Source organism: Peromyscus maniculatus, chromosome 7, assembly GCF_049852395.1.
Source record: "Peromyscus maniculatus bairdii isolate BWxNUB_F1_BW_parent chromosome 7, HU_Pman_BW_mat_3.1, whole genome shotgun sequence".
In the NCBI taxonomy this organism is placed as follows: domain Eukaryota; kingdom Metazoa; phylum Chordata; class Mammalia; order Rodentia; family Cricetidae; genus Peromyscus; species Peromyscus maniculatus.
In genome coordinates, this window is record NC_134858.1 from 59,281,879 (window position 1) to 59,307,195 (window position 25,317).

General features: G+C 50.6%; 1 protein-coding gene and 1 non-coding gene across 8 annotated transcripts in view; both read right to left on the reverse strand.

Annotated features, from left to right (window-relative positions):
- Positions 1-1,946: 1,946 nt before the first annotated feature.
- Paqr5 (progestin and adipoQ receptor family member 5) overlaps positions 1,947-25,317 on the reverse strand; it is a 74,834-nt gene continuing 51,463 nt past the window's right edge. For 2 of the 7 annotated variants that reach the window (XM_006971457.4, XM_076576428.1), the window contains exons 3-8: positions 24,701-24,828; positions 21,369-21,574; positions 16,398-16,524; positions 10,809-10,905; positions 8,114-8,255; positions 1,947-5,121 (exon numbers count right to left, since the gene is read on the reverse strand). In XM_006971457.4, the coding sequence (XP_006971519.1) occupies positions 4,880-5,121; positions 8,114-8,255; positions 10,809-10,905; positions 16,398-16,524; positions 21,369-21,574; positions 24,701-24,828 (942 nt within the window). In that variant the 3' untranslated portion in view covers positions 1,947-4,879. Of the gene's footprint in view, positions 5,122-8,113; positions 8,256-10,808; positions 10,906-12,921; positions 13,043-16,397; positions 16,525-21,368; positions 21,575-24,700; positions 24,829-25,094; positions 25,251-25,317 lie in introns of those variants that run through there. The other 5 variants (XM_076576430.1, XM_016003558.3, XM_042281068.2 and 2 more) reach the window with 5 other exon arrangements.
- On the reverse strand, positions 3,425-3,589 carry LOC121831256 (U1 spliceosomal RNA). Its single transcript, XR_006074630.2, has one exon. It is a non-coding gene; the product is annotated as a U1 spliceosomal RNA (small nuclear RNA).

Here is a 25,317-nt window from a genome sequence, read left to right on the forward strand (position 1 = left end):
ATACTTAATAAATAAAAATAAATCTTAAAAAAAAAAAAAAGAACAGTAGACTTTAATAGTGCTTCTTAATCCCCACCTCCACCCCTGGCAGTGAGAAGAAAAGCCAGAGGCTGTGCTAGTATCAGTGGGCTACATCACTTGAGAGAAAGGTGTTGTTATGTAGCCCAGACTGGCCCCTAACTGGTGATCTGCCTGCCCCTTGACACAAAAGTGCTAGAGATTATAAATGTCCCAACTTAAATTTCTCTTATCTTAAAAAGTCACATGGGCCAAGCCTGATTAACCATGCCTTTAATCCCAGCACATAGCAAGTTCCAGGCCAGCCAAGACTAGTGAAACCCTGTCTAAAAAAAAAAAAAAAAAAAAAAGTACAGTAGTAGCAATTAGGAAGGAAAACAGTATAGCCTGTATAAAAGTTTGTTTCAAGATTTGTTTTAAGTGTGTGTGTGTGTGTGTGTGTGTGTGTGTGTGTGTGTGTGTGTAGGTATGTACCTTAAAAGACCATAAAAGGATCTAAAAAGGCCATAAAAGGACATCAGGTCCCCTGGAGCTAGAGTTCCAGGTGGTGGTGAGCTACCTAATGTAGGTGCTGAGAACCAAACTCAGGTCCTTTGCAAAGACAGTATGCCCTTAAATTTTTTTTTAATTTGTGTGTGTGTGTGTGTGTGTGTGTGTGTGTACGTGCACCATGTACAAGCCATGCCTGTAGATTCCAGAAGAGGACACTGTGTCCCCTGGAACTGGAGTTACAGGTGAATGTGAGCTTCTGTGTAGGTGCTGGGACCCAAACCTGGGTCCTCTCCAAGAGCAGCAAGTACTCTTAATAGGTCAGGCGTCTTGCAGGCCTGCATAAAGGACTTTTTGATATACATGTTTTTCTTTCTCTCGGTAGGTCTTATGGGGAGGCTAACTTTTGTTCTGGGTCCTGGGTTCTGTTCCCAGCAACATAAGGTGAGAATCGCCAGGGGATCCAGCACCCTCCCTCCTTGCATCTCAGATGTCCGCATGCTTAGGCCTGAATGTGTTTTCCGCATGCTTAGGCCTGAATGTGTTTGTTTCTCACAGCTGGGCAACCCTTTGCTAGGGTGAGCTACAGTATTTCTGAGCTCCTTTTAGTCCACCCCCCCCCACCCCCCCCACCCCCCCCACCCCCCCCACCCCCCACCCCCCCGCCAAAGCAAAGCCAGTTCTAGAAAGCTGATGCGTAGACGAAATGGCAGCTGATAGGCGTCTTGTCAGAGGTACTTTAGTGCAGAGCCCCAAGTATTCCACACACTTAGAAAGGCGCACAGGAAAGCCCTTGGGCAACCTCTCAGAGAAAATTCAGAACATTTGCAGAATTCATCATTGTCTTCTGGAGTGCAGTTCAACGTTTCTGGAAGGAATGGCCCAACTCCTCTCCTTCCGGTAAGATAGCCCTCGCTGGCCCCAAGGCCTGAAATGTCTGTCCACTACTCGCCAGCCAGCCTGGCTCCTTTGGCCCCTGAAGCCTCTCCAGAGCTATCGCTTATCTGAGTGGCTGTGCAATTCACTGGGCTACCTTTCTCCTCAGCTCCCTAGGTCTGTGTCCTTCACAGGACTTACCTTTGTCTGGATTTCTCTGTCCATCCTGTGCTAGGTTGACAACTGCGGCCTCGAGGGTTGAGAAACACTGAATCAGAGTTATTCTTGTCAGTCGCCTAATGAATCTCAGACTGGCCTCAGACTATGTAGCTGAGTATGACCTGATCCTCCTGTCCCCATACCCCAAATGCTGGGATCACAGGCATGTAACAGCACGCCCAGTATATGCAGTGCTGGGTATCAAAGCCTGAGCCTAATGCATGCCAGACAACAACAACCAGCTGAGCCACATGCCCAGCCCAATTTTATACCTCTTCTTTCCACTATAAAACTGAGGCTGTGAGAATGTGAAATAGTTGGGGAATGCCACTAACAATGTCAGATTGCTGTTAAAGAATGAAATTTATTGTGCAGTTTGCAACTGATGTAACAGAATTTACCAGCCTATATAACCGTATCAGTCCCCGTTCCCGAGGAGAAGTAAACAGATAATAAAATAATGACACCATATTTCTTGACCACTCACATCCAATATGTTGACCCTTGTCGTTAAAGGATGACACTGTGAGCTACTGGCAAAGCCATTGGCATGGCTGAGCTGTTTAAATCCTGGAGAGGGTGTTACAGGACAGAGGGTATTCCAGAGTCAGCAAAGAGGACCGAGCACTGTGATGGATGGCCCCCCCGCAAAGTCATTACCAAGTGCCAATCAGGGGTTGATGGGCCTCTGTTAAAATCTGGTTTGTATCAGCATTTCTGGACTCCCTGAAAATACTACAAAATGCCGAACTTTAATGACTGATGCAACAAACAAGGAATTGCCATGTTTGGTGTCATGTGCCTCAATGACAGAGCTTCTCCAAAGACAACAAATTAATCCAGAACAGCTCTGCAATGACTGCACCCATGCTGTGGTAAGCTACATGAACATTAGGAGTCTAGGCAAGAGCGAGTGTGCCTAGACACTCTCATCCATGCTGATGCATGTGGGACCAGAGGCTGACGTCAGAGTGTCTACCTCCACTGCTTCCACCTTGCTGAGATAGGCCCTCCTACTAAACCTCTGTGTTTGGATAGACTACCTGACCAGTGAGTTCCAGGACCTGCCTAGCTCTGTCCCCGTGCTAGGGTTAGAGTTTCCATGGTTTCCTAGGTTTCCATGGTGTGTGTTGGGGGATCTGAACTCACCTTGATGCTTGCATAGCAAGCACTTTACCCACGGAGCCATCTCCAGCCCTATAAGAGAGTATTTTTAAGGCAAAATGAGGAGGATGCTATATTGCTTATGAATACAGTAATATTTGGTTCTAAGCATCAATAACAAGGGTGGCATTGGTCCAAGGCAGACAGGCACTTGGTTAGATGTCTCTGCACAAGTATTTTCTGTGTGAGGCCGCAAAGATCGTTGCACAAGATCATGGCTCTTAGCAGAGTTTTGGTGTGTGTGTGTGTGTGTGTGTGTGTGTGTGTGTGTGTGTGTGTATGAGAGAGAGAGATTTCTTGTTACTGTTTATTTTTTATGAAGGGATTTATTTCAGCTTATTGTTCCAGAAGGGATACTGTCATCCGCCATGGTAGGGAAGACATGGATCCTGAGCATGAGGCTGGCCAAGCAGTCAGAAAGATGGCTGACCTCGTTTCATCCACACACAGGAAACAGGCAGTTTTAAATCAGTATGCATTCCTGAGAGCCTATCCTTCAAGGCTCCTGGCTTTATTTACTTTTTAGTCTAGGGTTTGACTCACAAGACTTCATTTTTATTTTAATCACTTTAAAAAATATTATTGATAGTAGAAAACTCTGGAAAGAAAACGGGGATTAACACATAGATGGCAGGTTGCTGAAACTTTTTTTTCCCTTATAGGGGAGCACAAACACAGTCCCCCACTACCACAAATTATGCAGTCAAGTTTCCCACATTTGGGGAAATCACAGGGGTCAGCACATCCAGAGAGAAATGGATAAGCCTCGCCCTGGGAAAACCACCTTCATGATCATGGTATCTCCCCAGGTTGCAGGAACTTTGATCAAACTGCAAATGAGGGAGCACAAATGTCTTTAGCTTTTGCTCCCGGCCCTCCTGTGTTGGAGTCCTCCAATAGACGTGTTTGTATCCACATTTCCTCTACAAAAACCTGCATTTAACCTCAGAAAGCAGAACCCCTGGGTTCACCCTGGGAAGTGCATGTCACTAGCTTACCTGGTGTTTCTGTTTAATAGGAAAGCTTGAAGACAGAACATTTGACTCTCTCATTGGTGAGGTCTTCAACACTCTCTGCACAAATACTAAGTCCGGCAGCATACTGGGCAGACTAAAACAATGTCAGGCATGTGACATCTCCAAAGACAGCTCCTTCATTGCTTGGGAAGGTGACAGGGAGCCCTACCTGTTAGGATGACACACTAAGCTCCAGAGGTCAACACAATTTTCCTGTACTGTGGAATATTTTGCAGCAGGTCCTGGGGATCGAACTCCTATTGTCAGCCTTGGCAGCAAGCTTCTTAACTCTTTGAACCACCTCTCTCATCTGAGAAAGAAGCTTAGCTATACAAAATTCATCAAATGCAGCAGTTTCATTTTAAACATTAATATAAAATTAGAAGGGCAGGGCAAAATGCTTAATCCGACTGTTTAAATAGACTTGAGAACTCTATTTTTTAGAGACACAATCTCATGAGTCCAAGGATGGCCTCAAACTCACTAAGTATCCAACGATGGGTTTGAACTTTTGCTCATCTGATTCTACTTCTCTGGTACTGGAATTCTAGGCATGCACCATCAGGCCAGGTTCATGCCTTGCTGAGGACCAAAACCAGGGACTCTGTATAGTGGTACACGCCTTTAATCTCAACACTGAGAAGTCATAGGCAGGCATATCTCTGAGTTTGAAGCTAGCCTGGTCTACATAGTAAATTCCAGGAGAGCCTGAGCCACATAATGAGACCCTGTCTCAAACAAACAAACAAACAAACAACAGCCAAAAACAAACAAAAACCACAGGGCTTTGTATATTGTAGGCAAGTATTTACCAACTGCGCTACATCCCCATTCCCTAAACACCCCATTTCAAATAAATTTAGGACTTAATATTTCAATAATTTGCCTTCCTCAGGACTTAAACCCATGTTCTCCCTTTTACAGAACACTTACAGAATCAGTGCATGAGTAGAGAATTCTCCCCAGGTTAAATACTTTTTTTTTTTTATATAAACCCATTTAAAAATGTCAAGACATCAGTCACTACAAATCCTTTTGGCCACTTTAAGTCGACACCACCCCAATGACTTAACACTGAAGCCTGGCATGTTCTGAAATCACGTCTCCTTTTCATGTAACTCAGGCTCAGGGGTCCGATACAGAGCAGCTGAGAAATAAATAATGTTACTGAGGCAGAAGATGACGCAAAGAAGCAAGGCCGCTGCTATCTGAGGCAGAGAGAAGGGTCTGGAGGTTGCCAAGAGCCACTCCTTCCTCAGAGTCTTGTCCAGAAGGATGGCTTCCATCTGCAAGTGTGTGGCCAGGATCACGCACACGTGAAACAGCTGATGACTGTGACCTATGAGAAAACACAAAAGCTCATCAAGATTACCAATCAGAACCAGAAAAATGCCTCAGCGGGTCAAGGCTCCTGCTACCAAGCCTGGTAACCCGAGTGCCACTCCTGGGACCCTCAGGAGAGCATACATTCCCACCAGTTGTCCTGTGACCGCTGCATGCTATGGCTTGTGCACACCCATATAGACACACACATGCATGCACACAGAATGAATTAAGTGCTGGGAAGTCACCAATCAAAAGGTCTATGGATGCAGGCTATGCCATGTATGCTAAAAATGGGATGGTTAAATCCAAGGAGCCAGACAAGAGATCACATATATAATTTTATTTGTTTGTTAACTTATTTCAGAGTTGATGGTCTTTTGAGATAGGGTCTCATGTAACCCAGATTTGACTTGAACTCACTATGTAGCTGAGGATGACTTTGAACTTCTGCTCCTTCTGCCTCCACCTCCTGAGTGCTGGCACTACAGGCTTGTACAACCCACACCAGCTTTATAAGTTCACTTGTAAAAAATGCTTAGAGAGGCAGGTGAAAGACAGCCACAGGCCCAGTTGGATCCTCATGGACCCAGACTGGCTGAAGACATCCACAGGCCTACGGTGCAAGGCAGATAGACGACGCCATAATGATGAGCAAATATATGGTGGAGAAATGGGAGAGAAAGACAAGTGGACCAGTTCTCATGCTGTGGAAAGAGGCAGAACTGAAGAAGCCTAGGTGGTGAGAAACAAGCTAATGTAGGTGGCCTGCTTACCACCCAGGACCATGGTGATGTCCGGGCCTGTGCTGCTGCCAAGGGCCATGGTCCTACCCCCGCAGGGGAGTTGACAACGCCAGTCTGTGTTGACATCCATGGCCCATGTTACCAAAGGCCATACTGATGCCCCCGAGTCTGGCCGCCACCTGTTGGTATCTAAGGACTGTGCCACTGCAGGGACCATACTGATCTGAGTGGCCTGCGCTGCCACCCAGTGTCTTGGTGTCACCAGGGCCCGAGCTGCAGCTGAGGGCCATGTCTGGATTCATGACCCTACTGCAGCCAGGGTCTGTGTTGATGTCCCATGCTTCAGTTACCACTGAAGAACAAACAGATGCCCAGGGTCTGGCCCACCACCCAAGGCCACGGTGGTGTCCAAGAGCCATGCTCCAGCTGTGCCATACTTATCTGAGTGGCCTGTACTGCCACTTGAGGCCATGGTGATATCCAGGCCCGGGCTGCTACTGAGGGCCATGTCTGGGTCCGTGGCCCTACCATAGCCAGGGCCCATGTTGATGTCCATGGCCTGTGTTGCCCCCAAAGGCCACACAGATGCCTGGAAATCTGAGTCTGGGCTGCCACCTGAAGCTATGTTGGTGTTCAAGGGCTGTACCACTGCTAGGGCCATGCCAACCTGTGTGACCTGAGCTGCTACCCGGGGCCATGGTGTTGTCTGGGTCCATGCTGCTGCCAAGGGCCATGTCTGCATCCGTGGCCCTACAGCAGCCAGGGTTTGAATTGATGTCCATGTTACCACTGGGGGCTGTGTGGATACCTGGGGTCTGGTTAGCCACCTGAGATGATGTTGGTACCCTAGGACCATGCTGCTGCAGGGGCCATACTGATCTGGGTGGCCTGGGCTGCCCCTGGGGCCATGGTGATATCTGAGCTTGAGCTGCTGCCAAGGGCCATGTCTGGGTCCATGGTCCTGCTGCAGCTTGGGTCTGTGCTGATCTCCATGGCTCAAGATACCACAAGGGACCATAGGAACAATGCCTGTTGAAATCCAAGGGCAATGCTGGGAAGGCACCACCCTTCCTGGCCCTGGGAGAGCTGGTCCTGCCCCTCACAGGAAAGCTGGCCCTACCCCTCACTATGGACATGGAAGAGCCGCCCTAGGACACCAGTGTAGAAGAGCTGGCCCCTACCCTGAGGGACTTGTCACCGTCTACAGAAGCCACCCAAAGGTGCTGTGATGGCTAATATTGTCAACTTCACAGTCTCTAGAACCACCAAGAGACAAACCTCTGTGTATGCCTGTGAGGGAGTTTCTGCACTGGCTTAACTGAGGTGGGAAGACCCGCCCTTCCATGGGCTGGGGTCTGGACCCCATGCAGAGAGTGCAAGCTGAGCACCAGTGTTCATCTCTCTCTGCTTCTGACTGTGGACACGATATGACCTGCTGCCTCAGGCTCTGCCGCCACACCTTCCCTTTCATGGTGGGTCACACCCTCAAGGCATAAACCCAAATAAACCCTTGAGGACTGGTCACAGCAGAAAAGTAATGGACACAAGTGCTTCTTTCCAGCCAGCGTCAGAGCCAGGTATAACAGCTGTGAGAGGTGGGGGAACCCCACCCATCCTGCTCCCGGGGAATGGAGAGGGGTCATTTCAGCCAGGAGCTCCGTGCCCTGACACCTCTCAAGTCATACTTAGCTCGGCTCCCTCGAGTGTCACATGGCCTCTGTGAGGGCTGGCCCTGCCCCAGCTGTGGAGTTCTTGGGTCAGGAAGTCTGAGTGTGGGCCCGGAAGCTGCAGCCTCCATCAGGGATACACCTGGGACCCACGGCTCCACATGACCCCAGGCCCTCCACTCACCATGTGCAAGACAGACTTTCTCCTCTGTATAGTTGCCTGCTGTCTGGGACCTCGGTCACCTGCGAACCCATCTTCCCTCCTCCTCTCTGGCCGCCCCCCTGTTCCTGTTGTACTAGGAAGTCAAACTCTAGGTGCTGACAGGATGGTGGCTCGTTGGAATGGCTCAGGGTCCCGGACCTACCTGTCCCCGTCCTCCCTGTCCCAGGCAGTGCACTGGCAACAGGAAGATGGCTTCAGTCAAGATGTAAGGTCACTGCTGTACCTGTCACTTGCCATGACTCTCTCTTGGGTCACTCCTCCCCAGGTCCCCTACCTTGTGGCTACACACACATTGTCAAGGATGTTCCCACCCAAGCCGAGAGGGTCACCCCCTGCTTCAGGGTCACCCCCTCCCTGCCCCACCACACTCACCGATGTAGTCAAAGCGTCCGGGAGCCAGTCGCTCTGGCAGGTGAGCAGAGTACAAGAAAGAGGCCAGGAGCGTCATGACCATGTGTTTCTGGTGGTACAAGATGGCGTCGTTTCTTGAACTCTCCCCCGGGAACAAGAAGAGCTGCGGGTGTTTAAAAAAACAAAAAGCCCTTGAGAAGCCAGACCTTGGGTCTTCTTTCTCAGACCCACACCTCTCAGCACACCAACACAAGCTCCATAGGCCTAGGCCTCACCTCCTCAGGGTTGTGGCCTGAAGGAGGGATGTGTGGGGATGAGGGGAAAGGAAAAGGAAGAGAAGAGAACTGCAAAGAGATGAGTGTCGGGCAGTGCGGGCGCACGCCTTTAATCCCAGCACTTAGGAGGCAGAGGCAGGCAGACCTCTGAGTTCAAGGCCAGCCTGGTTTATAGATCAAGTTCCAGGACAGCCAGGGCTACACAGAGAAACCCTGTCTGGAAAAACCAAACAAGCAAACAAGCAAACAAAAACAAGAAAGAAAAGAGAGAGATGAGCAGAGAGAGAAGAAAAACCCTACTAGATATTGCTGCTTTTTCTGAAGATAAAATGCAAGCATGGAGGAATGGTCCTATCTGCCCCACTCCAGACACAGCGCTACAGAACCAAGGCTCCTAATGAAGGCTTCAAGGCTTAGAGGCAAGCTGGCGACATGGCTCAGTGGGTAAAGTCCCTTGCTACCAAGCCTGATGACCTGAGTTCAAACCCCTGGACCCACGTAGTGGAAGAAGAGAACTAGCTTCCATAAGTAGTCCTCTGACTTCCATATGCTTGCTGTGGCTCGCATGTAAGGAGGAGCAGGCATGTGCACACAAAAGAAATAAATGTGATAGGAAAAAAAAAAAAACTCTTTAAAAACAAACAAGCTTAGAAGCCTTCATCATCTAAAAGGATCACCATTTGGCCTAGCTTGGTGACTCAAGCTTGAACTCACTCCCTAAGGTAGAAATACTGGAAGTTCAAGGCCCATCTAGGCTATGGAGCTAGTTGAAGGTCAGTTTGAGCAACCTAGTGAGATCCTGTCTCAAAATCAGTAAGTGGCTGAGGATATAGCTCCACGGTAGAGCCCTTGCCTAGCACACAGAGGACCTTAGACTCAGCATCAACCACCCCGCAGTGTATGGCCATTATATTGCTTCAAGGTTAAGCAGAGTTTTTGTATTATTTTTATAAATAACAATAGCAGATTCCCCTTATTAGAGGCACCAGGCCAGCTATCTCTATGCCTCAGATGGGGCCTGCTGCAGTTGGGCAGCTTCTGCTGGCATTGTGGGAATGTGTTTCCTCGGGCCTCTGGGTCCTGAAGGCAGACTCTACTTCTGAATTTTGCACACAAGGAAAGTGAGATTGACTTGCAAAGCACCAATAATCAGTGGAGTGAGGGTGAGAATCTAGGCAGGGCAATTCTGGTATTAGTGCAGCCACCTCCTGCCCCTCCACCCTACTGTCCCACACAGCCTCTAGACAGCATCACACAGCATGAAATCTGCATGTAACGGGTGACAGATGTCAGCTGAAGTCCCTGTGTGTGTCTGCAGTGGGAGCTCTGAGTCACGTTCCCATCCTCAAGTCTCCTGTAGACACACCCAGGGCAATACATAGAAAATGCCCAGTGTCCCAGGTAGCAAGTGAAAAAACTTCACTACCCTGTACCCTCACCCCTTGCCATCTGGGCCTCACACTGCCTCTAGGAGAAGCCTACTCACAAGGTAACGCTGAACCTATAAAATCCATTATATCCAAGAATCCTCAATATCTCCTATAGAAGCAGACGCTAGCCTCAGGCACAGATGAGGAAGCCGAGGCTCAGAAAGGTTATATGTATTGCCTAAATCACACAGCGAGGAACCATGGAGACTAGAATTTGAACTCGGCTCACGTGTCCTGCGAGTGAGAGTCTTTTCCCCTCTTGTCCTGCTGTCCAGTCTCAGCTCCCCTCCATTGTGCTCTCTGCCTCATTCCCATCTGGCCTTGAAGACTTTCATCCCCGGCTTTCCCCTCACCAACACACTGTATTACTGATCATACACAATCGTGCATGGATTGGCCCAACTGGCACCGATGATCACCAAACCCCAGCCGCCTGCCTGGTGGTGGTGATGGTTTAGATAGGAATGGTCCCCATCGACTCATGTGTTTGAATGCTGGGTCACGGGGAATGGCACTATTAGGAGGTGTGGCCTTGTTGGAGGAAGTGTGTCACTGTGGGGATGGACTTTGGGGTCTCCTATGATCAAGCTACACCCAGAGTGGTTCGCAATTCACTTCCTATTGCCTGCGGATCAAGATGTAGAACTCTCAGCTCCTTCTCCAGCACCATGTCCTGCCATGACAATAGTGGACCAACCCTCTGAAAGTGTAAGCCAGCCCCAATGAAATGTTTTCCTTTATAAGAGTTGCCGTGGTCAGGGTATCTCTTCACAGCAACAGAAACCCTAACTAAGGCACTTGCCCAGGTCTCTGTGGTTGTTCCTTAAGGCCCTAGTCAGCTTGTCTCCAGTGCCTCCGTGTTCACACTATCTCTAACTGCAGCACCCGAGTCTCAGCTCCCATGGGTCCCCCGGAGCCCACTGCAGTGTTATGACTCCCTCAGAGCTCAGGAGACAATGAAGCCGCTGTCCTTGCTGACAAGAAGAGAGGAGACGTAGCCCACCTCCTTACCCTGTAGAAGATGGGGAGTGAGTCCCAAGTGTAGGGGTAGGCGAAGGCGAGGACCCGGAGCAGCTTGCAGAGCCGGGGCTTCTGGAGTTCGAGAAACCTGAAGTCAGGGAGGAAATGGAGGCCTTTCAGGAACGCACACATGAGCACCTGGGTCATCACCAGAGGACAAGCATTTTTTACATGGCCTCCTGTGGACCACAGCCTCTCCACGAGCCTCTCCCCTTCCTCCTACACTGGTGGACACGACAAAACCTCAGCTAAGGAGGAGAAACTTGCTCAGAGAGCTTGAAACGCAATGGGTGCAAACCAAGCCGGGGGCGGGGGCGGGGGCGGGGGCGGGGGCGGGGGCGGGGGCGGGGCCTCAGACAGAAACCCTGCAAAGGTCAGGGGAGACTGACAGCAAAGAGGGTTTAGAAGGAAAGTTGGCTCAGCAGTTAAGAGCACTGGCTGCTCTTCCAGAGGACCTGGGTTCAATTCCCAGCAACCACATGGCAGCTTACAACTGTCTGTAACTCCAGTTCCAGGGAACCCAGCACCGCTGGCACAATAAATGCATATAAAATTAAGTTAAATTAAAAAAAAAAAAGAGAGAGCTGGGCAGTGGTAGCGCACGCCTTTAATCCCAGGACTCGGGAGGCAGAGGCAGGCAGATCTCTGTGAGTTCAAGGTCAGCCTGATCTACAAAGTGAGTTCCAGGACAGGCACAAAGCTACACAGAGAAACCTTGTCTCAGAAAAAAAAAAAAAAAGAGGTTTTAGAAGGCTGGCATCATCAAGACAGGAAGGGACCTCTCAAGGGCAGACCCCGGGTCGCACATTCTACAGAAGCAGAGATGCACCCAAACGACTAGAACCACCCAGGTGATGCCCTACAAAGACCTGGGTTCAAGGGGGTGCTGGATCACCAAGAGAAGTTTCTAGAATATTTATATCCTGCACAGGAACACTGGCCTGGGGAAAGTGAATGTGCAGAGGGTCTGTCTTTCTCTCCTCCATGAGCTTTCCCACTGCTCTCCAAAGCAAAGACAGAATCCAACAGGAACCCATTGCGCTGACTATAAGAAGCAGGAGGCAGGTCGTCCTGGACAGGCCACCACTGGGTCTCGGGGGACCTAGAGAGGGGTAACAGCTTCAGACCTGGGTAACCTGGCTCTGGATACCCAGACTGGATATGAGGAAGTTAGGGTTGAGCAAGGTATCCACACAAAACTGCAGCTCTGGAACCGGCAGAATGCCTGTCTGGCCACCCTGCAGGAAGCCCTGGGTTCCATCCTTAGCACTCATGAACCAGACACGGTGATACAGTCCTGTGATTCCAGCATTTGGAGGCCAAGTCAGGAAGATCAGAAGCTCAAAGGCATTTTTAATATATTTTCATAGCAAGCATATTTTATATTAAATAAATTTAATATATTCTATAAGTGAATTTGAGGTCAGGAAGATCAGAAGTTCAACGTCATTTTTAATATATTTTATCTGGTGAATTTGACGTCAGCCTGGGCTACAGTGTCAAAAAACCAAACCAGAACTCAATTACCATCTTGATTATGCCGCGACACTGGGGAAGGAGGCAGCAGGGCTGTGGTCTCATGGGGACACACTAGGTTCCACCTCGGCTGGACACCTCAGGACCACGCTGCTTAGGGCAGGTTGCCTCTAAAGCTGTGTGTGACCTGTCCCTCCCTCACAGCGTTGTAAAGACTGGAAGAAATGAGCCCCTACCCCCCGATCATGCATAGCCCAGATGCTAACTGTAGATCAGAAAGCAAACCAACCACTCCTGCCCAACTCCAGCTCTACTGGAGCAGAGGGTAAGACCAAGAGGGGACAGATTCTGGGTGGACGGTCCAAGAAGGAGCTGAGAACAGACACAGCTAGGCTTTAGCCCACGGTGTCTGTCCCCAAAGTGTCACGTTGCCCCTGCCTGCCCTGGATAGCCCCAGCCTCTGTCTTTCTTCCCCCAGGGGCCAAAGGAAGCAAACACATTCCCACAACCCCAGCAGAAGCTATCCGACTGCAATAGGCCCCTTAGGCATCTGCCGCGTCCAGGACAGGCCCACTCCTAAAGAGTGCTCCTTGTGGCCACTTACACACGAAGAAAACCTGGCTCTGACCTGGTGAGGGTTGTCCCCCAAAGCACGGGTTTCCTGCGACTTGAGACCACGTGTCACCAGGTCTGAAAAAGTGCTTCCCCGGGGGGCAAATGGACCAGCCTCTCCAGCAGCAAAGCTGAGTCTACAGGGGATAAAAAGAAGAAAAAGAAGAAGAAGAAGAATAGAAGAGACAAAGCAACAGAGGAGGGGGAAAAGAAAAGAAAAAGAAAAAGAAAAAAAAAAAGCCCTTAACCACAGAAGATGGGATCACTCCCAAGATGCAATTCCACATCCAACCACAGGATGTCGCCACAGCCAGCGATTCCTAGCAGCAGCAGCAGCTTTGGCTAGAGATGCCTCCAAAGCACCCAGCAACAGTTTCCAAAGCACAGCTGGCTTACCCGCCCTGGAGTTGAGAGCTCTGCCTAGGAAGCAGTTGCAGGAAACACTGGATCCGGGGAGAAGCCTCCCATAAGACCAGGGTGAGTCAATAAATCTTGGCAACAGAAATGCCAAAACTAATGCTTGATGCAAGCAGTTAATTGGAAGTTATTCAATTGCAAAGCGTGCATGCGTGACTGTGCTGTCTTCTATTGTGTGGGGGCTTTATCCTAGTTTGGAGACTCGCAGGAAGGGAGCAGTTTTCACATGCCTGGCCCTAGCCCTGGCTGCGCTCAGCCACCTGGCTGAGATGTCACAGCCTCCAGAACTTCGTCTGTTGAGCCACTGCCCCTGCTTGGACCCCAGCCCCTTGGAGGCTGGCTTTGGCCACTCTGCATACTGAGGTATTGCTCCTCTGGTCCAGATTTACTTTGTGACGGTCACCATACTGACCTCAGTGACTTTGCAAAACAAAAACAAAATTCATGAAAAGTTGGGAGAGGTGTGGATGTCTGCACCCCCACCGGGGTGGGCGGGAGTGGGGGTGGGGGGTGGGGTGCTAAGGTGAGAGGGTAGTCTTAGGCTACATAATGGGTGCCCGAGCAGCTAGGGCTAGACAGTGGAACCCTCTATCAAAATACACTAAACCAAACCAAACTCACTGGCCAGACAGGCATGCTGAAAGGAAGAGCCACAGTGACAGGCGAGCTTGCTGGCTGCCGGCTGAGGGCAGGGACAAGAAGGGAGCATGCGCCGGGTGGTGGTGGCGGTGGCGGTGGCGGTGGTGGCGCACGCCTTTAATCCCAGCACTCGGGAGGCAGAGCCAGGCGGATCTCTGTAAGTTCGAGGCCAGCCTGGGCTACCAAGTGAGTCCCAGGAAAGGCGCAAAGCTACACAGAGAAACCCTGTCTCGAGAAAAAAAAAAAAAAAGAAGGGAGCATGCTGGAGCTCTGATCATCTTCCACAAAGCAAAGGGCTTAGCTCCGTTCTCAAGTGTGGCAGCATGAGAGGACCCCCACACGGCTACTGGTGACATATCTCAAAGGTCCTGTGGCGAGGAAGCTGAGGCCAGAAAGAAGAGCCCAGGAGATCACTGTCCACAAAGAGCAAAGGGTGTACCTCTGAGAGGGCATGAGATTCCCCAGCTTGCCCTCGGGCCCTCTCTAGCCCTCCTCCCTCCCACCCTGTAGTGCAGCGTGGGCCCTCCACTCTCCCACACTACCATCCTTGCCCAGGCTGGCTGTGCTGCCCCAAAGGCCCTTATCTCCAACTTCAGGTCTGTCACGTGCTCCCTCTCACTTCTAAGACAGCCTCTCGGGGCCCTGTGTATCCAAGTGTATGTCAGCCACATGACCTGCTTCCCTTGCTCTCTGTTCTGCTCCACAGAGCAATGGCAGCTCCCTCTCAGACTCGTGTGTGTGTGTGTGTGTGTGTGTGTGTGTGTGTGTGTGTGTGTCCTGCCTTTCCTGTACCTGGCACCCTCTTGAGGCAAGACCTCACTCTTCCAGGTGTGGTGGACTTTTCACATGGGTCCCCAGAGCCCAAGCAGCCTTTGAGGAACGCTAGTCAGGTGGGTGGGGACAATTGCCCCAGATGCGCTTTCTGGACCATCAGAAACAAACTGTGTCATAGTCAAGGAGAGGAGGCCCAGAACACGGGGGCACAAGACATCCCTGGACCAGTGACAAACACCATCCAAATATATCAGGCTTGCTGAATCCCCAACACCCACCACTGAGCCTGCACGGTCAAGGACGACTCTGGGCAGAAGAAAGCAATGGACCCTGGTGGCTAACAGGCGGTCAATCAGGAACACTTAAAAACTTAACTTAAAAGGCTGCAAATGTCCTATACGCTTGTGGGAGCCCACAGAGGTTTCCTAGTGAGATCTGAGCAGGGCTGCGTTAGGGGATGGCTGGACCATGTACATGGTCACCAGGTGTCTGGGATGGTCTACACTTGGCTGTGCTGGGGGAGATCTTTGCTCCACCCCTTGGCATTTGTTTAAAAAAGCCCTTTAGCAGAGACAGAAGGGGCCGGTGGGTTTGGACCCAGGCCCTCCTGAGGCTCTCCTGTGTTTTCTGTCTGTCTCTCCCTATCCTTCTATCTACAAACTCCTCATGTCTCCCTGCTCAAGAGCACCCATGGGATAAGAGGGAGCAAATCTCCCTCATACGCTGCACTGTGAGCCCCTGGGAAATCAGTTTCGTGGGACTGTATCTTTCACACCCATGAGCTGCCTCAACCCCCGCTACCCACAGCCTTTGTTCCCACTGACCCCAGTTCTGAACGCCCGAGCCACAACCACACAGGGCAATAACTGACCCAAAGACCAGATCCGGGAGAGTCCAGGCCTGCCCAGCAGCCCAGGCAGCCAGAGGAAAGATCCCCAGGCACACTGCATCTCTGTGCTGTGAGCAGAGCTCTTATCATGCATGCACATTGCTTCATTCACAATGGAGACCTAACCCCTCTCCACCATCAGTGGGATCCCCAGATTTCCACCCTGGTGCAGAGGCTATATACCACACCCTTTAATTCCTTCTGGAATTAGAAAGACATAGCAACCCAGGACAAGGGGCTTTATTTCCTGGCTCTACAGGTGGATTCAAGCTCCACCTAGCTTGAATTCTGTGATTTCCACAAAGATAAGAGAGAGACCCTCCCCATTCCCCATCCCCAGCATTTTCTCAGGGGATGAAGCCACACAAAATCCAGTGTAGGACACACCACAAGGCGCTTTCACCCCCAGGGGGAGCAAACCATATCTGCCTCCTACCCTTCTCAAACATCCTGGCAAAGGGAGGGCAAGCTGGGGTGAACCTTTCTGATGTTGTACAGAAACCTATCCTCACACATTTAAAAAACAAAACCCAGCTGCCTCAAGCCGCAGCTGCCATGACTTCCTGCCTGGATGGACTGTACCCTCCAACTGTGAGCCAGAGAAAACCCCTCTTCCTTCCGGTCACTTTTGTCAGTATTCTGTCCTAACGATGAGAAAAGTCACCAATACATGGGACAACAAGGCTCCCAGAGCCTTCTCCATTGGGCACCTCCCTTGGGGATGCACAGTAGGTCCTCCCCATCTTCCCACCTGAGACCAGAGTGCCCGGTACCTGGAATAGCAGGAGAGGCCAGTGCTGAGAATGGTATTCAGCACAGCCAGGGCTACATAGCATTCATGGAAGGTGCTGCAGACCAGTGCGTCAGGGAACGTGTATGCGGAGTAGGCAATGGCTGAGCCTGCGAAAGAAACACCAGCCTTGAGACCCAGGCCAGGCTACAGCACCATGAAGACTCCCGGGAAAGACTACCTTAGCCTTCATCTTCTGCATGGACTCCTGAGCTAGCCTGCCTCTGGGCCTTCTCAGAATATCCTCCCCTTGCCTCTCCATCCACTCAATGTCCTTCTCAGTGTGTGTGTGTGTGTGTGTGTGTGTGTGTGTGTGTGTGTGTGTGTGTGTGTGAATGCATACTGTCTTTACAATCCTGTCCCATATGAAGCTTACACTTATTTTATAAATGAGCATATAGAGGCACAAGGAGATCTAGTAGCTCACCCAGAGTCACACAAAAAGAAAATAGAAATAAGCTTCAAACCCAGGCAGCCTGGAGATGAATCCCCGCTTCTAACCACAGGCTGTCACTAATGACACGACCAAACTCATCTGCCTGTGGACAGGGTGCTTCCTGAGAAGCTCAGCATCACAGGGAAAAAAAGGCATCCCTAAGGACAGGGATGTCCTGTCAATGGGCTAGGGGGTGACCAGTGAGTGTGGGGTTTGGCTCTGGGTTTTGGAGTGTGAGGAAGGCAGCTACGTCAAGACCTTCTAGAGAGACTAGCTATGAAAGCTTTTGGTTGGAGGAACGAGAGATACTACTGCCCATCTCGGAGTGGCTGGGACCTGCACCCTAACCTTTGGGAGAGGCTGGATCTGGCCCCAGTTCCTGTTATTCGAATACAGTGGTTCCAGCCCTCCTAATGCTGCAGCCATTTAATTCTTATTTCTGGTGACCCCCAACCATAAAATCATTTTTGTTGCTACTTCAGAACTGTAATTTTGCTACCCTTATGAGTCATAATGTAAATATCTGTGTTTTCCAATGGTCTTAAGTGACCCCCCTGGAAGAGGTGCTCAACCCTCAAAGGGGTCTTGACCCACAGGTTGAAAACCGATGTTTCAAGTCATCAAGCACCTTGGATTCATTGCTAGAGGCAAAAACAGGCCAGACTCAACCAGCCTTTTGTCCCATTCAACAGGTGGATCACAGGGGCAAGGGACCACGGCCTGGTAGAAGTCACCTGAGGGGACCATGGCCTGGTGAAGTCATCTGAGGGGACCACAGCCTGGAGAAGTCACCTGAGGGGACCACGGCCTGGTAGAAGTCACCTGAGGGGACCACGGCCTGGTGAAGTCACCTGAGGGGACCACGGCCTGGTGAAGTCACCTGAGGGGACCACGGCCTGGTGAAGTCACCTGCAGTTCCAGTGCTGGGGAGGCAGGAACAGATGGACCCCTGGGACTCATTGGCCAGGCAGCCTAGCCTAACTGGTAACTCTCAGGCCAGTGAGAGATATTGTCTCAAGAAGTGCCGGGCACCTAAGGACCACCCGAGGTCCCCTCACCTTTACACACATGTAAACAAACACAAGGGCTGACAGAGAGGGCTGAGCATCACCTTCCTGGAACAGTGCAGAGTTCCCATGGGAGTTCACCCAGGAACTCAGCTCCAGGAGACCAGGGAACCCTTCTCCAGACCCAATGCTCAGGGATATGTCTGGACCAAGATGTTCCACCAATGCCAACTGGAGTCAAGGTGTGCACCAAGCGTTGTATGCAATGCAAGCGTAAGGGCCTCATACCTGCCTGAAAATACAGCAGGAAGCAAAGCTGACCTGAGACAGGGGGTGGGGGTGGGGGTCTGGTGGAGGGTAGGTGTTTGAGACAGGCCAGGGAGCAGGTAAAGCTGACCACTGTCAATCACAGTAATGGCTGCCCTGTGAAATAGACATGGACTCAAAAGCATTTGAATTTGTTCATAACCCTCCTACGTCTGCTCAAGAGAACAAGGCTTAAAGAAGTTAATAAATTCATCTTAGACTGAATTTAGGACTGGTAGTACAAGGTCAGGATCTGGACCTGAGTGTTGTGTCAAAATATGTATCAGAGGGGCCTGAGAGAGTTAGTTCAGTTTCCAGCATCCACACTGGGCAGCTCACAACTGCTGTGGGATAATGCTTTTGTACACTGGTTTAATAAAATGCTGATTGGCCAGTAGCCAGGCAGGAAGTATAGGTGGGATAAACAGACAAGGAAAATTCTGGGAAGAGGAAGGTCGAGTCAAGAGATGCCAGCCCGGTGTCCAGGGAGCAGCATGTAATGGCACACAGGCAAAGCCACGAAAAACGTGGCTACATATAGAGTAACAGAAATGGGCTGAGTTTAAGTGTAAGAGCTAGTCAGTAGTAAGCCTGAGCTAATGGCTGAGCAGTTTTAATTAATATAAGCCTCTGTGTGTTTACTTGTGTCTGAGCGGCTACAGGACCTCAAGGCCACGGGAGCTGGGCAGGCACAGGAAAACTTTCAGTTACACACAACCAATTGTAACTCCAGTTCCAAAAGACCTGATGTTCCTGCTGCCTCCATGGGCAACCACATATGTGGCACACAGACAAATAGAAATAAAAATAAATATTTTAAGAAAGATGTGTTTCAGGGGCTCACTCAGCACATAGATGGCCTAGAAGAACTTATCAAAATGCTTGCTTTTATTAGAATCGCCAGGAAGCAGCTGAAGATGTAGGTCAGTTGGTAGAGGGCTTGCCTGGCAGGCACACAACCCCGAGTCCCATTCCCAGCACTGCATACATCACTATAGTGGCACACACCTGTTCTCACAGCTCTTCGAAGATGAGAACAGGAGGGTCAGAGGTCTAGGTCATTCTCGGCTACATAGCAAGTTCAAGGCCCTCTTTCAAAAAAGGGAGGGAGGGAGGGAGAGCCAGCCCTCAGGAAGCCACTGGGTTGAGGGTTTGGACCTTATCCCAGGTAATGAGAACTCTGAAAGCCTTCTAGTGGGAGGAGACCTGGCAGGAGATGAGGCAGGAACCTCCCACGTAACACAGCGGAGCTGCAGGGCAAGGCCTCTAAGAAGCTCCAGGTCTGAGTCAGGCTGATTAAGGGTCCATGGAACAGCCTGAGCTTGATCACCGATTAGATAGAATGGGAAGCAGAGGTGGGGAGGAGAAGCCGAATCTCATTAGTTCGGACTTGAGCAAAGCAGGAGGTAGCACCCCTAGCCAGGGACCTGAGAGGAAGAGGGGTAGGCCAAGGGTGGGACAGGGTGGGGAGAAGACTCAGTCCTGGCTTCAGGCTCACCCGGTGTTTAAAGGGAAGGTTTAGGAGTCCCTTGTTCAGAGATGTTAGGGGATGGGAGGTTGTTCCTGGGCATGTTAGACAAAAGGCCCCATGGTTAATCCTGAGTTACTGACAGTTCAGAGTGTGCCCAGTTATGGGGTAGAGGAGAGGAAGGAACCAAAAAGGAATGAGAACAGGGATGTAGGAGGGGAGACATGCAGGAGTTGGGGCCATGGCAACCAGTTTTAATGATTGGAGAGAACTGGACAGTGGAGTATTGAGGGGTGTGTGTGTGTGTGTGTGTGTGTGTGTGTGTGTGTGTGTGTGTGTAAGAGAGAGAGAGAGACAGAGAGAGGGAAATGCAGGTGTCCAATTATGAAGAGAAGAAGAAGGATGAGTGTTCTAGAATATTATTTTAAGGTGTGTTACTTTTGTTTATGTTGCATTTGTTGAACTCTGTGAAGCTGTGTTACTGTGCCTGTGTAAAACACCTGAGGGTCTAATAAAGAGTGAACAGCCAATAGCGAGGCAGGAGAAAGGATAGGTAGGGTTGGCAGGCAGAGAGAATATATAGGAGAAATCTTGGAGGAGAGATAGAAGAACAAGAGAGAAGGAGGAGGACATCAGGGGCCAGCCACCCAGCCACCCAGCCATCCAGCCACCCAGCCATCCAGCCACCCAGCCATCCAGCCACCCAGCTACACAGCAAGCCATGGAGTAAGAGTAACATTTACAGAAGTAAGAGAATAGGAAAGCTAAGAGGCAAGAGGTAGACAGGATAATTTAAGTTAAGAAAAGCTGGCTAGAAACTAAGCCAAGCTAAGGCCGGGCATTCATAGCTAAGTCTATGCCTCCATGTGTGATTTGTTTGGGAGCTGGGTGGCAGTGCCCCCCACAAGAGCCAAAACACAAACAACAACAACAGATGAGTGTAACCTCCTGCGGGACAAACTCTTGCAAAAGCAGATACAGTGACTGGCTTTCACAGCTGGAGCGGGTCCAGGCGGGAGGAAGACAGCACCAGCATCCTAAGGGATGGATGCTAAGAAGCAGGAGGAGGGGCTTCCTGGTCAGAAAAAAGGTCCAGGAGGATGGGGCAGCACCACCTCACCCGCCTCACCAGCAGTTCACGGCTCCACTCCTGCAGGGCTTTGGGCAAGTAGGACACCTCCAAGCCTCTGGGAAATGTGGTTTGTGACTCCGTCCTCCCTTTCTCTTCCACGTACACCAGATCCCAGCCCTGATGTGCTGGGGGCAGCCCGTGGTGGCCCGTGAGAGCCAAGCTGAACATTCCAGAGTCCTTGCAAGCCTGTGGTTAATCTTGGCCATCACTAAAAGTTACAATTAAATAAACCACAGTAACCAAACTCCTAAGTTATATAGAGAGCTCAAGGTCAGCCTGGGCTACACACTTAGCATATGGGTCTGTGTGATGGAGTTACTATGTTGTGTGGTTGCTCCTAGGCTTCTCTTTAGACCTCTACAACCGGTGATGCCACTCAGAAAACAGGATGGGAGGCAAGGCGGGGGCATTTACACCACAGGAATTGGCAAACACTGCAGGTCAGGGTATATCCACAGACAGCACAGGTATGAACAAGCTTCTTTAACAGAGCCCTGGACAGGGCCTGCATCCTCACGACTCTTCCAAAACCCATCAAGTCTCTTGGGAGACAGGCAAGCGGCACTCTCAAGGTGAGGGGATGGAAGGGCAAGGGCCTCACGTACCCAGGCTGAAGAGGTTGACAGCACCATAGTCCAGAAAGTAGCAGATATGCCGGGCGTTCTTGGACATAGAGCTGAAGGTGTGTGCACAGCTGGATGCAAGGGGATACACACAGCTGGTGCACATGTACACGAGCATAGGCCATGAGTAGCTGTCATTCTGGATGTCTGTCATATACAGTGCAGTCACGAACCTCCACACAAAGAACCTAGAACAGAACATGCACCCACTCAATCCCCTCTTGAATGTCTTCTGCCTCCCACCCCACTGGGACACGGCCCATCCGGTGACTCTTCACTACAATGAAATGACATGTACCAGGGAGGCTGCAGGGTGTGTGTGTGTGCCTTATTGACTTGAAGCAGTGAACTGGTAACAGTAGGGTGAAAAGACAGTACTTAGAGACGATCCTTCCTACAGCATCCTGCCTAAGATAGTCTCCAGTCTCAGCTTACATACCCCTAACAATGAGGGCCTCATCCCCTCTCGTGGTAGCTCTGAGTGTGGGAAGTTTATCCTAAGTCATATTTACCTGGCCTACAACCATATGTGGGTTCTGCCTACAAACACCTCCCTTTCACAGACCTCTCCTGGAGAGCTAGGTCCCTTTCCCACAATGTCCATCAAGAAAAGGGACTCTCCAAATCTCTTCACACCGTGCTGAAGGAGGGTCACAAAGTCTTTCTGGCTGCCACTGTGGTCTTTCTCCTGTGGTCTAGCAGATGGGGCACTTAAGCTGTTTGCTATTCCTCCCAAATGTTCCTTTTGCCAACAACAGATTATTCCTCCTACTTGCTTGAGGTATCCTAATGCAGATTCTCCACAGTGCTCTGCCCTGTTGGAGTGGATCATCTGAGAGCTTGGCTTGGCACTGGGAGCAGTGTAGACGGCTTAGCTGTACATGGACCTCAAGACACACAAGCAATGGCAGGCATTACGAAGTGGCACAAACTTCAAAACAGCCTAACTCAGACAGGAATAATGGCACATGTACTTGGGATACAGAGGAAGGAGGGTCATCCTTGGTTATATAGAGAGCTCAAGGCCAGCCTGGGCTACATGAGCCCCTGTCTCAAAAAAACGAAACAAAGACAACAAGAAAGCCTAAGCAAACTGTGGCCCATCCTCCAGTCAGAACACCTATTTGGAGGCCTTAGCATCTCAGGCACAGATAATGTGATCTTTGATGGAGACCATGGGAGAAATGACAGGTGGCGGGACACATATGCCACAGTCAAGGCTTTCTGGGAAAGCTCTGGAGGGCACACAGAAAACAGGTGGCCCCAGCAGCTCCAGGGAGGACAATGAGGGGCAGAGGGATAGCCTGGATCTGTTCCCTTCTGCAGTCTTCAGTTTGTCAGCCTGTACGGGTTGTTGACGACATCGCTTTGAAACAGGACCCCAGTGGATAGTCCAGGCTGGGCCTCAAAGTCACGATCTTTCTACCTTAACTTTCCAAGTCCTGAGATTACAGGCATGTGCAACCATGCTCAGATAGCATAAAGTATTTAAAAAATTTTGCATTTATCATTGTATATATGGAATGTGGTGTGTGTATGTGTGTGTGTGTGTGTGTGTGTGTGTGTGTGTGCACATGTGCATGCTATATCACATATATAGAGGCCAGAGAACAACTGTGTGATGTTAGTTTTCTCTTTCTACCTTTACATAGGTTCTGGAGATCAAACTCAGGCTGCCAGGCTTGCTTGCCCATTGCCTTTACCCACTGACCCATCCTGCCAGCCTCAGATTTCTATGTAAGCACAGATTTAACATGGCTAGTGGCCTTCTTGAGCTACCAGATCTTGCTGCCACTGCCCAGAGTGCAGGCCGCAGGGCAGTCAAGCTTCTCTATGGATCATCCCACTTCACCCCAAGACTGTGTCTTCTCTCCCGCCTCCTCTTAGTTGCTGGATCCCCCCACTCTGTCTTCTGACATCCAGTAGGGCTGGCTGTTCCATGCTGAAGCACAGGGACCTTCCTGGGGCTCGTGTCCGCTTGCCACACTCGGGGACTCTCCACCTATCTCAGTTTCTCAATGTGACTCAAAGGATTTGTTCAGGCCTGGCCTGGGCCACCCCCTGTGTGCTGTATAGAAGGTGTCCCCTCCCCAGCTGCATCCGTCATCATGTCAGCACAGAGGTCCTCCTAGGCCTGACATATACCCAATCCTCCAGACCTCCACATTCTAATTCCTCTGATTCAACCCAAATATCCTAGCAGGGAGGGGTTGCTTCTGTACTGAACACAAACCGATATTTTTCTTGTCCTTATTGTCTGAACAGTGTAACAACCTTTGGCATAGTGTTTACTTTGCCTCAGTATTTTAAGGAATCTGGAGATGATTTAAAGTGCATGGGAGGATGTGCAGAGAGATCTATAAATACTGTGCCACCTGACGCATGGACAACTTGCAGGTTCGGGCATCTTCAGGGGATCCTGGAACCAATCAATCCCCACAGATACTCAGAGAGAGCTGCACTGGAATGTGGAGATGTGACCCTGTCCTACCTCTCCATACCAAGCAAAGGCTCGAGGTGTGTAAAGCTGGTCTTCACCCCACCTTTCTCAGCCTCTTGGCCTTCCTGGAACCCCCATTCCTGCACCCTTACTTGCCATAGCTCGGCTCCATTAAAGGTGACCGACAGTATATGGCTACCCTAATCCCCAGATAACTACAAGCACCCACGACTGTGCCTGTGTCTTTTTTGTTGTCTTTTCAGAGAGGGTCTTATGTGGCCCAGGCTGGCCTCGAACTCACTATGTAGCTGAAGGTGACCTTGACTCCTCCAGCCTTTGTCTCCAGAGTCCTGAGATTATAGTGTGAGGCTTCTGGGCCTAGTTTATGCCGTGCTAGGGACTGAAACCAGGGCTTGTTGCAGACACACTACAGACTGAGCTGCATCTCCAGCTCCTGTGTCTTTGTCTGTCTCGGGGTCTCTTCTCACTCCTCACAGCAGCCCCAAGACACGGACCGAGGATCACGCCTGCTCTACAGGCAGAAAATGCCTGGCTCGGAGAGATTAAGTGACTTGCTCAAGTTAGTGACATTTTAATAAAGACTTCTTGAAGACCAGCAAAGCCTGTAAGACCGAAGGAGATGAAGATAAATGCTACCCAGTCAATAGAAACCCTAGAATCCTATGGCAGTTCACAGCCTGGTACTGGGTCTATGACAGTCCCAGCTTCTTCCCCGTTGGTCATACATGCACCTGTACCCACCGGGGGGCCCCTGACTCTAGCATAAAACCTCCCTGCCACCCAGCTGTGTCTTAAGAAGTGTAGCCCCCAAGGATCCCGCATGAGATAGGCTGTCCAGGGGGCCGAAAGGTACCAGAAGGGTAGCAGGTGCGTCCAGATGTTGAGGGTCTCATTGGTCATTTGGAAAAGGCTGAGGATACAGGCAGTGGCGGAACTCTGTGGGTGTCGGTAGCCAAAGAGGATGCCCTGCTCGTGGAACACCTGTGGAGTGAAGACAAGGAACGGGCGAGGAGGTGAGACAGAGGGACCGAGATGAGACAGAGGGACAGGGGTCTCTGGCTAGCATCAATTTTCCCGCGTGCCTGAGCAGTTCCTTGACCTGGTCCTCTCCCTTCCTGTCTTTGTCCACTCCCTTCCCAGGGGCTCCTGAGATCCCTGTCCTCCGAGCGGTCCCTAGCCAGTTGGGATCCAAGGGCCAGGCTGGCTTTGGGAGTGCAGCATGGCTTTGCATTCCTAGCTACGCTTACCCTTGGCATGAATGTTGTCTAAGGGTCCGTGTTTGCACTCTGCCTGAGGCCCAAGGCCTGGTCTTTAGATGCCTTCGTGGTTGGCTTGCATGTATGCTGTCTACCTGAGCCAGCCTGCCCTGGATGTCAGAAAGCTGGGAGGGTGATCTCTGCAGGAGATCCTCCCAGTGGGATGATGTATTCACAAGGCACTTCATAAAGGCCTTTTGATGATGAGGCCAAT